Raw genomic sequence first — 14,530 nt, 5'->3', positions numbered from 1 at the left:
CTCTGGGATGTTAGATTGGCTTTAGGCGAAGGACTGAAGATGTTTCTTATCTCCTTGGGAACCATTAAAGGACAGTTTGGGTTCAGTAACATATTAGAGAAGACGATTAAGAGTATTTTTAGCCGTACTGGCGGCATTTCTCTGTGGCAATAAATGGTCTCACAGGTGAAGTCAAGTTGATTTCATTTACAAAGCCCACAACCACAAATTTGCCCATAGGGCTTTAACAGTTGGATGGACTGCCATGAAATTTTTTGCAGATATCTATTATACCCCCCCCCAGCTGTGGATTTATACTGTACTTGGTTAACATGGCTTTTTGTTTTGCACAGATGTGTTCACATCTTTCAGAGGAAACAAGTCTTAATGCTGCAACAGAGATTTATAGGTCTTTACTTATAAATCTGAGTTATTAGTGACGACACACACATTAAAGGCATGTTTACAGCTGATTGTGATGACAGCTTTTTATATGTCTCCTTCACATTGCTGTTCAGTTTTCTATTGATATTTATGGCTTCCAGAACGTGACTTTGGTGCCCACCATCAGGACCAAATTTCACCTTGACGCTTGACACATCCAAAACTAATGACAAGATTTAATTTGTACACGAGAAATCAAATCCAATCAAAATCAAATGGGCAGATGAAAGCCATGAAATTTACTGAGAATAGTTAATGTGACCAGCATTTCGTCTGGTGAACATTGTGTACATTTAAACTGGTGTTCAGGTTTTGATCATACACACCTTTATATCAACATCTGGAACCTTATTACATTAATTATCATTATAATTTGCCTTTTACTGCCACAAAATCCAGGTTTTCATCAGAGTGCTCCATTTAGCACGTTCAGCTTATTTAAGGGATCTCGAAGCGGGATGTGGTCTTTACATTTTCAAATGCATAACCAGGATATTTTGATATAAAACCTGATCTGATATGTGACAGCAGGGTGCATGAAAACGCACCGATTGCAGTGGTGTATTAAGAAAAAGGTCACACTTCACATTGACTTCACTTTGGCAAAAAGGTTTTTTGAGGCATGTGCGACACCCACAAGTGTCTATTTATGACCATAAACACAGACTTCACAAATAGAGGTGACGCTTTTAAAAAGTAAGGAATCATATGGCGCATACAGGCTATATACAATATATATATTCATTAGTTTTGTTTTGGTCATATCCATCTGTTCATCAGTGTTTTCTCTCCTCTCTCAGTCCTAATGCAGTGCTCCGGCTGCGCTTCAATCACTTTGCCACCGAGTGCAGCTGGGACCACATGTACGTCTATGATGGAGACTCCATCTACGCCCCTTTGATTGCTGTCTTCAGGTAGGCACCTGCTATTCTGAATAGGAGAGCCGTACGAGTAAGGGATGGGGTGCGTGGGGGCGGGGGTATGTAAATGAGTCAGGTAGCCTTTGGCATGGCTTCAAAAGCTCCCTACAAATTTGCTCTTATGCAGTCAAATGACTCTGTGTACAGGCAAACAATGGGCCGCATAATTACCACAGTACCACAATACAACCATAATAGAAAGAAAATATTGCAATTACTCACATCAGCCCTGAATATTAGTACCTCTTTTTGCACAGGACAATTTATAAACATGAACTATTTCATTTGACAGGAATTCACAGAAAACAATAACACCACAATAATCTACCAACCTCCCACTTTCTACTCTGCTCCCTTAAGGCTTATCTCTTGTTGCTCCCAGGATACGAAGAGGCGAATTTGGCCGTGGCATTTGAATATACAGTCTAGACTTGTGTAGCATTATTATCATTAAATAAGCTCACATTATAGATGGGTACATGCTTGTGTTGAGAAAAAAAACCAGCTGTGAATGTAGCAGGGAGGAGGCTTTGACTCAGATTCATTAAAGACGAGGGCACATTTGCAGTGCATTGCATTTATTAAAAGAGACAGGCTGACCAAATAAGAAAGCGGCAGCCGCCACTGCAAACCTCATCAAACAAATAAAAACGCTCTGCTCTGCAACGTTATTCTACTTTAAAGCTAATCACTGTCATATTTTTTAGTAGGGGTCTGCAGTTTTCTGAAATGAAAGTCTTTTCATCTTACAGCTCTCCAGTGGCGCTTTCAGAACATAAAATAAAGTAAAATAAAGCAGCATTTCAAAATACTTTTTTTTAAAATTAATATTACTTTTTTGTTGAGAGGGGCTGTCTGTCTCTCTATCTCTCTGTCTCTTTCTCTTTCTGTCAAACTATTCTTCAGCGGCCTAGTGGTGCCAGAGACCAGGGGTAATGAGACGGTCCCGGAGGTGGTGACAACATCCGGCTACGCTCTGCTTCACTTCTTCAGCGATGCGGCCTACAACCTGACCGGCTTCACCATCACCTACTCGTATGTCTAGATGTCAGCCCTCCTTCACTCTGCTCATTCGTCTGCCGCTCTGTTCCAGTGTCAGGTTTATTTAAATACAGACTTGTAGATACATATCTTCAACAGAGGCTGTGAAAGGGAAAACAGAGAATTATCACCAACTTTGCAGCTCAACAGAGCATTTCTTGACTGTTTCAGCCCATGTCAACAATGGCTGATAAAACCACTGTTACACCACCTGCCCAGCACCAACCTGCAGACATCTAGCTGGTGATGAAAGGGGAACACAAGAGTCAGAGATATTATTCTCAGAAATTGTGTGTGAATATTCCAATTAATACCTATTAACCAGTTAAAAGCACAAATCAAAATGAATGACGCTGTTGCTTCGTGTCTGCTGGATGTGAAAATGTGTAACTGGTTGGAAACATTAGCCACAACAAGCCAAGTAGCTTTAACATGGACTTGTGTCTAAATAATTAACTAAATAGTTCCTGCTGTTGTTTTATATTATATATGTATTATGCATCGCAGGTATGACAATAACAATAACAAAAATAATTTTTGCTGAGTTTTGACTTCTCTGAGCTGTTGCCATGCCAACCGGTACGCCTTCTGCGTAGCGGGTACGCATTTTTGACATCGAAGCGCGCCGTCGAAAAGAAGAAAAAAAACGAGGGGGGGAATTCGACCAATCACAACGCCGCATTCGTTTCCCTCGCGGAAATAAAAGTTCGCCGTCGGAGACGATGGACAAACATGTAGATGTCACGTCAGGAGACAGTAGCAAGGACTCACTAGTAAACAGCGACTCTTTTGATTTTGATTTTGTTTTTGTACCTGTCGTCGGCTGGTTCCTCAATTGTAAAGGTAAACGGACCGGGACTGTGAATGAAAGTTAACGTTAGCCACCCACGTTACGTATGTTTGCAAGCTAGCTAGCTTACTTGTTCGCCAGTCCTGTAAGTTAGCAAAGCAAGTTGTATTGTCTGTAATGGACAGAAAATGTAATAATAAAATAAACATTCATGGTTGGCAGGTCTACACTTCACATAATTAAAGGCACACTTTTCAGTACAGTTAATGATTTTTTTTCCTAGCTAGCTAGCTAGCTAAATGCTGTAGCTAACGTCCATATAGATTACTGTACTTTCGTGACAATGCCATTGAGTAAAAATTTGTTTCATTTCCAATGTTAATATATTCTAAAACTGTTGACGTGCGTAACTGAAAATGCTGTAAATGTGAATAAGTCTGTTAGGGAGCTGGGCAGTTAAAATGGTATATTAAAATCAGAAAACATATTATTAACATTGACAAAAACACAAAAATATATTTTGTCATTTACGAATTGTTTACTATTTATATTAATATGAACTATTAACTATATTTAATTTGGTGTAGTTCATACTGCTTATACTGTCTGAACTTGTCATAGATTTTTTGTAGGGATTTTCCATATACGTTTAGAGCATCCATCAGTTTTTCTTTAGCCAGCTTCATCTCCAGTTAGCTTGGTCATTCTCATGCCCCAGTTCTACTTTTAATGATGTGATTCATGAATGGCTTTAAAGCTAGTAGCCTCATCAGTAGCCTTGGGCACACTCTTACACGCCTTGGGTTGCTAGTGACCCGATGCACTTTTTAGACAAAAAACATTGATGAAGACAACAACTAGTTTGAGTATTACCAGCTAGCTGAGTGCTTGATTGAATAAAATTGACAGGGTGTAATATGGTCATGTGTTGCTAAAGACCCAAGGTGTGCATATAAGGCTAGGACAGTCGTGTGGATAGTGGTGCAACAGTTTTTTGGGGTGTTTTTTTCTTTCCAAGCTCTGCTCAAAAGTAACTTATATAGCACAGTGCATCATAATACTGTCTACACCACCTCTTCCACAGACACAATCCACACTGCTTTATAGCCACGTTGGAAAAATTGAATATGTGGCAGGTTGAACACATGGGGGGAATGAGGACAGTTAATGTACAGTCACATATCCTCAAGGCTTTTATCACACACACACACATACACACACACACACACGCTCACACACTCACACACCGAGGAGAGGTAAGGTTGTCATGACGACCTTCTTGTCACAGCAAACCAGCTTTTTCTATTGACAAAAACATGATTTTCTGCCTCTCGTCCTTGATTACTTTTTTTCCATCTGTTTGTCTGTTTGAGCTTCTTTATTTATCTGATATTACAGAGGAGAATCTTGTGATTTAATTAAGTAATCTACATTAGGCTGTGAGTTCTTTATATATAATGGTCTCTCATTGAAAGATTCCTTTTGTTTTATTTCTTTGTTTTTCTTCTTTGTGCTGTCCTAGCAGTATCTCTGTCTTTTGAACTGCATTTGCTCTGCTTCGTCTCTCTCATGTGCACCAAGGTTCCTTGTTCCAATACATTGCATTCAGTTGGCAGATGCCTTTGTCCAAAAAGCCACTTAGAATTTGTTTTTATATACTCGATCAGAGCAAGAAGTGGAATTCTTCAAAAATTGGAAGTGAATCACTTTTAGACAAACAACTAAAAACGTGTGCAGTTTTTTTTTTAGCGCTAGCCTTTTTTTTGTGCTTTTCCCCCCTGAGATTTATTGAAGGTCGTTCTTCAGTGCATGTTACTGATGAATAAGGAATGATCCACAATGGACCATGCAGTTGTTAAAAGAAAACGAATTACATGTGATGTGGAGGCTGATTTTCCTTCAGAGGGTGCATTATTTCTCATAACCATACTGCTGTGCTGTGTACTATATATTGAACTGCCAGTAAATCAAACTGACCTTATTGACCACAAAGGCAGGGGAAAGGCAACTTTATTTATGTTGCACATTTCAAACACAGGCAATTCAAAGTGCTTTATATAATGAAAGAAAAAGTGTTAATATGGCATAAAACAGTAATAAGCAACAAAAACCAGAATAAGATTTATTGATTATTGCCTTTATAAAGTTGCTATGGCTAATATGTTAGCTAATGTAACTGTTTACATATCCAGCTGACACACAGCAACATTGCCAATCATTTTGAGTTGTTTTGTGATCATTTCATTTTCATTTGACCTCTGGTTGGATTCTACATACTCCTGAGGAAGAGTGACTTGGGCTTTAGCTACTAAATGTTCCTCTGTCTTCACTGGTGACTTGCTAACTTTAACTGGTGGCAGCGTACAGTGGTTTCATCACAGCTCAGTCGGTAAAAACAGCGATCAGCTGCTGCTGCTGGAAACGAGGCCGATGAGAGCACAGAGACACTGAACCAGAGCTGCAGAGAGTTCAGCACGACAACCCCTTTCATATAACCTGTAGTCATTTGATCCATTGTTAAAATTAAAACATTGATTGGTGGAGCTTTAGATAATTATATCTTTTAATGGCTACTTTGTTGTGACAGTTTATTTTGACCTATCAACCTTGCAATAAATTTTTATCATAAGAAAGAAACCATTTTAATTGCCTCAATTAGTATTAATTTAATGAGGCATCCACAGTATCTGACAGTATGGTGTCATGTACTCTCTGTGCCTGTGGTGCTGTATAACCTTGACGGACTTCCTTGACTTTCAGTCTAATTGTGTCTCCCTCAGGATAAACTCTTGTCCCAACAACTGTTCGGGCCACGGCAGATGCAGCACGGCGAACTCGGTCTCCGGGCGCGTGTACTGCGAGTGTGAGGACTACTGGAAAGGAGAAGCCTGCGACATCCCGTACTGCAGAGACAACTGTGGCAGCCCCGATCACGGCTACTGTGACCTGACCGGAGAGAAGCTCTGCGTCTGCAACGACAGCTGGCAAGGTAAAGGAGCAGGACCAACAGGACGGGGAAGAGGACTGAATTTAATCAGGGAAATTAAAACAGACATATGGATGACCTGAGGGAGCTTGTAGAGAGACCTTTGGTCTCACTGAGGAGGTATGGCTCTTTGGCCTGGAGCTAATGGACTGTGTAGATGATTGAGAGGGTTGGGGGCTAGGGAGGGGTTAAACCAACTCATGCATTATATCATAATGTGTTAATCCTTGCAGAATATACTGAGTAGCTGATTGGAATGAATCTTTAGGTTAAAACTCTTTTACATTTGGTTAAAAAATGAAATTCTTTCAGATTAAATTACATAAAATCATTGATTCCACAATATTTAGATTTTGACCATATCTTATAATACAGTAAAATATAAACATTTAAAAGACTTTAAAGCAATTGAAACTAAGTCAAAGTCATTGATATATCTTCATATAATCACGGTACAAATGAGGCCAATGCCAGTGTTATTTACTCTCAAAATAGAGACCAATTTTCCCATGATGCTTGTCATGAAGAGGATCTTTTTGATGGTTCTGTTTTGTTCAGAATGAACGCGAAAAGGGAATCAAAAGGGAAACAGACAAAAGGAGGAGACACAAAAGCACAACAGTAGCTGTCTTCCTGTTTATGCCAAACATGATGTTGCTTGGTTCAATATTATTTTGTGTCATAAAACAATAGATGCAATATCCTGGGAAATCTTGCCTTGTGTCGCATAATATATGTGGCTTCATTATTTTTGTGTTTTATGTTTCATTTGTGAACACTTTCCTCCTGCAGCAGCGCACTCAACAACTTTATGATACATAGCTTCATGGTTTCTGACTGAGAATAATTTTACACCAGTGTATTGTCCTTGTTTTAAAACGAAAATAAATCATATTTCATGATGCAAATGGGTGAAATCTGAAAAGGACTAGACTATAAAGTGCAAAAAATACATGCACTGCTCTGCTGATTTACAAGTTGCACTCAGTAAACATAAATTAAATTTATAATACAGATAAAACTAAATTCTGCTTTTTCACCAGAGCTGAAAATATTGATTATGATAATCTCATCATCTTGAAATCTGTATTGGTGAGAAACTTTCAAACTAGTTTCTTCTGTAGGAATAAAACGTGTTTTCCTCTGCACTGAAGGAGGACACTTATTGAGAGCTTTCCTATCAGTCCTGGATTATGGGGACATTTTATACAGTACGTGCATGCTTCTGCTGCAGCTCTGAAGCCGCCGCACGCTGTTTATCACTCTGCACTAGGATTTATCACTGCTGATAATTATAACACTCATCACAGAGAGCTGTCTGCTAGGGTTGGGTGGCCCTCTCTGTCCCTTGATAGACACTGGGTTTATTTATCTACAAGGCCATGACAGGTTTCTTACCCCCTTTTACGTTACTTCACTGCTGCCGTTTAATGCGGACCCTTATCGAACACGTTCAGGTGACTGGATTACTTTGCAGGTCCCGGCTGGTTTTTACTGAGCCTGTGAAATCCAGTTTCTCACCTGGAATAACATCAAGAACAATCTAAGACTTACCTCATTTTTACCCTTAAGGCATTTTAAAATTTATTTCACAGCTGGTTTTGTTTTTCTTGATTAATTTGCTTTAAATTTTATTGCTTTATTTACTCTTAAGGTTTTATTGTTTTACTACTTTGACTTTTTATTACTTTTACTTTTTATGTCAGTTTCTTATTCTTGTTTCTTGGCACTTTGGTGGATCTTTTGTTTATTCTTTCACTTGGTCACACTGTAAATGAGGTCTCTCTCTCTCAGTTAAAGCACAGGTCGTATGAATGAATTGAATGAACAGCGAATGGCTTGTAGATGTTTCCAATTTCCTCAGCGATTGTCTCATTTGTTCAAGGCAATTACACTGATGTCCCAGTATTAATATGGTAATTCTACATGTACAATCTTCAAATATTATTTAAATTGCATTTTTTTCCTAGTTTGTCTGAAGCATCAATCTGAGACTATGTGCCGAATATGCAAATTGATACCAGTACTAAAATTTTTAATTGTTGTCTGCCTTGTGTAGTTTGTCAACCGTGTCTTTCCCCTCAAAACAATTCAGATTCAATATTATCTTACATAATAATGATATTTTTAATCTAACCCCACCAGAAATAGCAGTCTGAAGTTGCATCAGGTGGTGAAGCACTGCCCCCTCCTGGATTAACAGTGTAAACACAAATAGACACAGTAGGAAAGGAGTGAAGCCACTTTCTACCCTTCAAATCTCAATTTAAACGCAACCAACATGCATGTTAATCCTGAGCTGTAAGTCATTTTATTTCCTGTACGGTTGTAAAAAATAAACAAGCAACATTATTAATGAAAAACCTGATATATTTAAACAGCTTTGAAGAGAATGTATCATTTAAAATTTTACATTCACCCTGACCAATTGATTATTGGCATGAAATTAAAACGCTGTTGAGTCTTAATTATCTCTCTGAAGACATGCTGATAAATGAAACTGTAAATATCAACACTAAATGCAGTCATCTGAAATTTTGAAGCGTTAAATATAATTTGTTTTAAATTAAACCCACAGAAAGATGCTTCTATAGTAACTACACTGAATAACAATATCACAAGCGAATGCACACAAATTCAAAACCCGACGTCATTACAACAGTTCATCATGTGATTGTTACGTCACTGCTAAATTTACACAAGTGTTGTGAGTATTGATTATAGGATGATTGAACCATTTTAACCTTTTTGACCATTATTAGCAAATTTGAGCAATTATTATTCTCTGCCCAAATTAAGCTGTTTTCTTTTCACATGTAGCAGTTCTGTTTTAATTCCTGTGTCAAACAAAAAACAAATATATATTTTCTTAATGTAAGAATTTAACAAAACCCTAATTTTTCTCAAAGAAATTTTGAGACAATCACTTCATTTTTTTAATTCTTGGCGTGAAGAATCTGCAGTTACGACTGGACTTAAGGTGTGTGTGTGTGTGTGTGTGTGTGTGTGTGTGTGTGTGTGTGTGTGTGTGTGTGTGTGTGTGTGTGTGTGTGTGTGTGTGTGTGTGTGTGTGTGTGTGTGGGGTAATGAATCAGGAGGGCGCAGCCGCACAGCCTGAGCGCAGCCATCTGAGACACAGACAGCGCGGGGGAATAAAAAAGTGCTGGTTGCCACAGCAACCACCATTTCACAGCAAAAATATATGTTTTTGTGTTAATGAAAAGAGGACGTGGTGCCGTTTGTCCTCCTCTCCTCTCCTCTCGTCACTCCGCTGAGATTTGTGTGATGTAAATACAGTTTGCAGCAGCGAGTCGATGCCTTTCAGCTGTTTGTTCTCCTCATGTTTGCTCTCGTCTCTCATTTGTTAAACCTGCTGAATACTGAACGCTGATCAGACCCACCTGCCCCATTAGAAAAACCTCTGATGGTTGTAGCCTGATCTGAGGAGCGAGGAGAGGACGACTCACCACACTGATGAAGGATGACAGTGGGTTTATTGCTCTGTTGTTGTCTGACCATCATCTGAATCTGATCTGTGCTTCTTTTCTGTCTTTATTCCTCCGCGCCGGCGACAGACAGAGCCGGAGGCCATATTGTTTTCTTACCGTCCGTCCGTCCCGTTCTCGCGGACACGATATCTCAGTAACGCCTCGAAGGAACTTCTTCAAATTTTTGCACAAACATTCACTTGGACTTGAGGATGAACCGATTATATTTTGGCGGTGAAAGGTCAAAGATCGAGAACAGGGTGACCTCAGAAAACACTCACCTTTTAGCTGGCTGTTGCTCAAGACTTCACACGGCAATTATGACAAAATTTCACATAGATTGTTGATATTTTATATGATTCTGGATAAACGGGGATGAAAGCTGAAACCAGTCTGAGTGGAGGCTTATTGAAAGTGCTGCTGCAGCTGATTTATCCAAATAAAATCTTTACTGTATGTGTGTATTCCCTAAAGCTGTCTGCACACTATATAACATCCTAATAAAGTTCAGGAAGTTAGTTATTAAAGTTAGTTTTTTGTAATATTAGATCACGTTTAAAACATTTCTTATTGTGCTTTTTTTCCACAATCATTTCTTTATTGAATTATTTGTTTAAGCAAATAAACAACACAGAACAAGAAGGCACATGTAAGTAGACAGATACAGCTTATATCATAATGAATAAACGATGAGTAAGAATAAATAACAATCACTAACAAATAATAATAATAATAATAATGATAATGGAAAAAGGGTACAACCTCAAGTTTGTTTTTTATGATGTAACTTATGTTTTCTAAAGCAAAGACAAAGATAATTCTCCTCATCCACTGTGGAATAGTTTCTTCCATGAGAAGGAAGAAGTCTCAAAACCATCTGGGTAAATATTCAAAATACACAGTTTAGAGTTAAGAGGTACCTTTTTTTTCTTATTGTGGTTTTAATGATCTGATCTTTTTTTGTATTAACTGGTTTTTAATCATGTTTGAGGCTAATTTAAGATGCTGCTTAAATAAAATGCTTCCACCCCTCTCTCCTCCACCTCAGGTCCAGACTGCTCTCTGTCCGTTCCCTCCACTGAGGCGTTCTGGGTGCTGCCCAGCGTCAAACCGTCGGCGCAGTCTTTGGGTCGGGCGTCCCATCAGGCCCTGGTGCACTCGGGGCTGATGTGGGTGGTGGGAGGCTACTCCTTCAACTACTCCAACTACCACATGGTTCTCAAGTAAGCAATCTGACCTAGCGGGCTTCCGTTCAGTTCTGCGAGACCGAACAAAAGGGCGCAGAACAGCGTTAAAGTCAATTTTTTTTGGCAGCGAAAAACTACTAAAAACTACTCTCAAAACACCTTGACTCCAACACAGGTGTATTTAGAGCCCTTTTTTAATTGCTGCTTCCTGACGCAGGTATCGCACGTTGACTGACTGTGTTGGGAAATCTAAAAGGCACGGAGCCATCGTTAATCTTATCAGTGCCATCTGTGCACGGACGGAGAGACGAGAGGCTTAATTTGCGTCAGAGTTTGTTCTCAGAATCATAACTCAAGTCTGACACACACACGTTCGGACTCAGCGTGACCTGCACCTTCATCCATCGTGGACAAATGTCCCTAAATGTTCTTATAACTTCATAACCTGCCTGAGAATCGTTTCTAAGTTGTACTTCATTATCAAAGCACTCCAGTGGTAATTGTCTGTGCACGCATGGCTACGCTGCATGCATGATTTGCTAATAGGGGAATCAGAAGACTTTTAATGGTGCCATTGGGGCTAAACGTATGCTAATCCAGGTTCTTTGGCCCCATAGGGACGGACTTTGAAAAGTCTGCCTCATATCTCTGTAGTGCTTTAATGTAGCAGCACTCACGGGGTCTGAACTTCGGAGTCAGTGAAAAAAAGTGGACTACAAATGTATTTTATAACTTTTCAGACTATCGGTGTTGAAGTCTTTTCCTTTTGATTTTTATTTATATATATATATTTTTGTTCTTTTTCTTCCTGCAGCTACAACCTGGAGACCAGCACGTGGGACGCGGTGCCTGTCAGCAGCGGCCCTCTCTACAGATACGGACACTCGCTGGCTCTGTACCAGGTAACTGAGCTGCTGCTGCTGCTGCTGCACGAACACGACAGAGACAAGATGTTCCTTATGCAGGAAAATATGAAAATACAGTACGGTGTGAACGCCGCTTCTGTGTCAGGTAACAAGTAATATTAATACATTACAGTCAAGTTTTAAAACAACTTACAACACAGATGCACACACAGACAAATCTAAACATAGTATGCACAATTAAAGCTGCAGATTTTTTGTATTTAGCAGGAAGTTGCGTATTTGATCTGTGGTCTGTCGTCTTCCTCATTACCTGTGGATCAAACACCTGCACCAGTGAACAAAAACACTGTCTGTACAACACCTGTAAACACTCGTCTACAGCTCTCGGCTCTTTCATGTGCTTAAGTTGTACCATTCTCAAGTTGTCTGACACACACACACACACACACACACACAACACACACACACACAACACACACACACACACACACACACACACACACACACACACACACACACACACACCGTAGAGTTGTTGCATCAGGAGTCAGCTCGGTGTATGAACTCCTTTAAATTCCGAAAGATTTACTTTACTAAGAATAAAATAATGTTGTAGCTCATTAATAGCGAAGAATAAAAGATCATTTTAACCTCAGAACAGTTTCTGTCACGTAATTATAGAGCAGAACACGATGTCACAGATTAACCAAGATTAACTTTGTGTTAGATTATATTATATAGTACAATGTGCTCAGTTTTATCCACCAGTTTAAGACCTGAAAGATGAAGCAGTTTGGATTTCACTCCGTCAATTAACTAGTGGATTAAACTGCTCATCAGCTGAGTTTCACTATTTTATTTTTGTTGATTATTGATTTATCTTTTGATTAAATAATGAAAAAAAAACAAAAAAAACACCAAACTGTGTTTCAAGTTGTTGTAAATAGAATATGTTTTATTTTATTTATTTATTTTTATTTCTTTTAAGACGGATGTGATGATGGTCTCTGTCATTATTTTTGACATTTTATAGCCTGATAATTACTTTACAATATAATCCACAAATGGCTCATTTGCCGGTTTTTGAAGCATTTTTTTCTGCTGGAGTCATTTCACCAGACTTTAAAGAACATTTGACACTTTCTGAAAAACAGCCCCATTAGTCACCTTCCCTGTGAAGAAATGAGAACATCAGGATCATCCGTGCGTCCGCCTGTAGATCACTCACTTCACAGTCTGGAGCTTCAAATGATGCGTCACTGTCCAAATACTGGGACACGTGGTGATTGTGTGTGGAGGGGAGTCATTTAATGGCGGAGGACGGGAAGTAGAACGAAGACAAATCTCCGTTCTGCTGTGATGAAGGTGAGATTTGATGCGCAGGAGGTCGGCGGCGACCGAAGCTGGAGGAAGACCTCTCACGCCGAAGGGTGGATGAATGCGGTTACTCCACTTCATCAGCGAAGTTTGTCGCCTTCTCGCGAAACATCTTAGATCACAGCACAAAGCAGATATTCATGCTTTACTTCATATCCCGACTCTTCACCTCTCACCCTTCAGTTTGACACCGACTCCATCACGTTGTAGCTGCTGCGCTGCTGTTACTGGTGTTTTTTAATTAGTTGATTGTTGCATGACGCTGATGCTGCAGAGCTGCAGTGATGTGGAGTAAAGTATGTATTAGAGCATGTTAGTTTATCATTAGAGAGTTAAAGCTGCTCTTTTCATATTTACAATGAATGTGTGTCATGAAAAGTGTCGCTTGAGATAAAATAATTGAGTTTGAGAGGTTAAGAGGTGCTGGTAGCTGGATTTTCATCACCATTGGACAGCTAAGCTAAGCTAACAGGCTGCTAACTGTGAGTAGTATTGGATATTTTTTATCTAACATATACATGTGTATCTCAAAATATCAAACAATTCCTTTTAACAGGGAGACCAGCATCCACATCAGTGAACCTGAAAGAGGATCAACTTTACAAAGCTGTGTTCACTAGGTTGTTACACTGCCACCGTGTGGTCACAAACTCCAATAACAGGTGTAAAAACAGATTTAAAGATCTGCAGGTTGCACCCAAAACACTCAGATGTCCAGTAAAATTCCCTAAAACACAGTATTTACTCACGTCTTTAGAGACACTGCTGCAGCTAAACTAACAGAGGTTTGAAAAATGACCAGCTCAGCACCTCTATCTTCTTCCCCACGTAGGACGACATCTACATGTTTGGCGGGAAGCTGGAGGCAGGATCGGCTAACGTGACGGACGAGATGTGGGTGTTCAACATCCCCAGGCGCACCTGGTCACCGCGGAAACCCGCCCCGCCTCCTCCCTACGCCCTGGAGGGACACACGGCCCACGCGGTGGAGCTGGCCGACGGCGAGCCAGTGATGCTGATCTTCTTCGGCTACTCGCCGATCTACAGCTACGTCAACAAAGTTCAGGAGTACAACATCAGTGAGTGCGCCTGCTGACTCAGCTCTTTACTGTGTCTTTATTTGTTTAATTGTTTTCTTTCATTGAAGGAAGTGAAACACCTGCGCTCTTCAAGTTGTTGACATTTTCCAGAGGCTATGTTCACACAGGTGGAAGAAACCATTACTGTTTAATTCAATATAACAACATGAAGCACAACAACACTCTCCTGCTCATCTACCTTTGTTATTTCATGTTATTACTTTGTCATATTTGCGTTGGTCCTTGGCAGCAAAGTAGCGTTTAAAAACCTCCGATTTTTTTTTGGTGCCAGCTGCACATGAACGCACGCTACATTAACTCTCATACATCTGAATACTGAACACAACAGGAAGCAACACTCACTGCTGAAGGA

General features: G+C 39.7%; 1 protein-coding gene across 4 annotated transcripts in view; it reads left to right on the top strand.

Annotated features, from left to right (window-relative positions):
* Positions 1 to 14,530, top strand: part of atrnl1a (attractin-like 1a) — a 219,055-nt gene that overhangs the window by 29,860 nt on the left and 174,665 nt on the right. For all 4 annotated transcript variants that reach the window (XM_056394524.1, XM_056394523.1, XM_056394522.1 and 1 more), the window contains exons 3-8: positions 1,224 to 1,337; positions 2,250 to 2,378; positions 5,955 to 6,163; positions 10,697 to 10,871; positions 11,650 to 11,737; positions 13,911 to 14,157. In XM_056394524.1, coding sequence (XP_056250499.1) covers positions 1,285 to 1,337; positions 2,250 to 2,378; positions 5,955 to 6,163; positions 10,697 to 10,871; positions 11,650 to 11,737; positions 13,911 to 14,157 — 901 coding nt within the window. In that variant the 5' untranslated portion in view covers positions 1,224 to 1,284. The remainder of the gene's footprint in view (positions 1 to 1,223; positions 1,338 to 2,249; positions 2,379 to 5,954; positions 6,164 to 10,696; positions 10,872 to 11,649; positions 11,738 to 13,910; positions 14,158 to 14,530) is intronic.

The sequence above is a fragment of the Seriola aureovittata genome, chromosome 14 (assembly GCF_021018895.1).
Source record: "Seriola aureovittata isolate HTS-2021-v1 ecotype China chromosome 14, ASM2101889v1, whole genome shotgun sequence".
NCBI lineage: Eukaryota > Metazoa > Chordata > Actinopteri > Carangiformes > Carangidae > Seriola > Seriola aureovittata.
The sequence above is the reverse complement of the archived record's forward strand: the minus strand, read 5'-3'. Positions and strand labels throughout refer to the sequence as shown.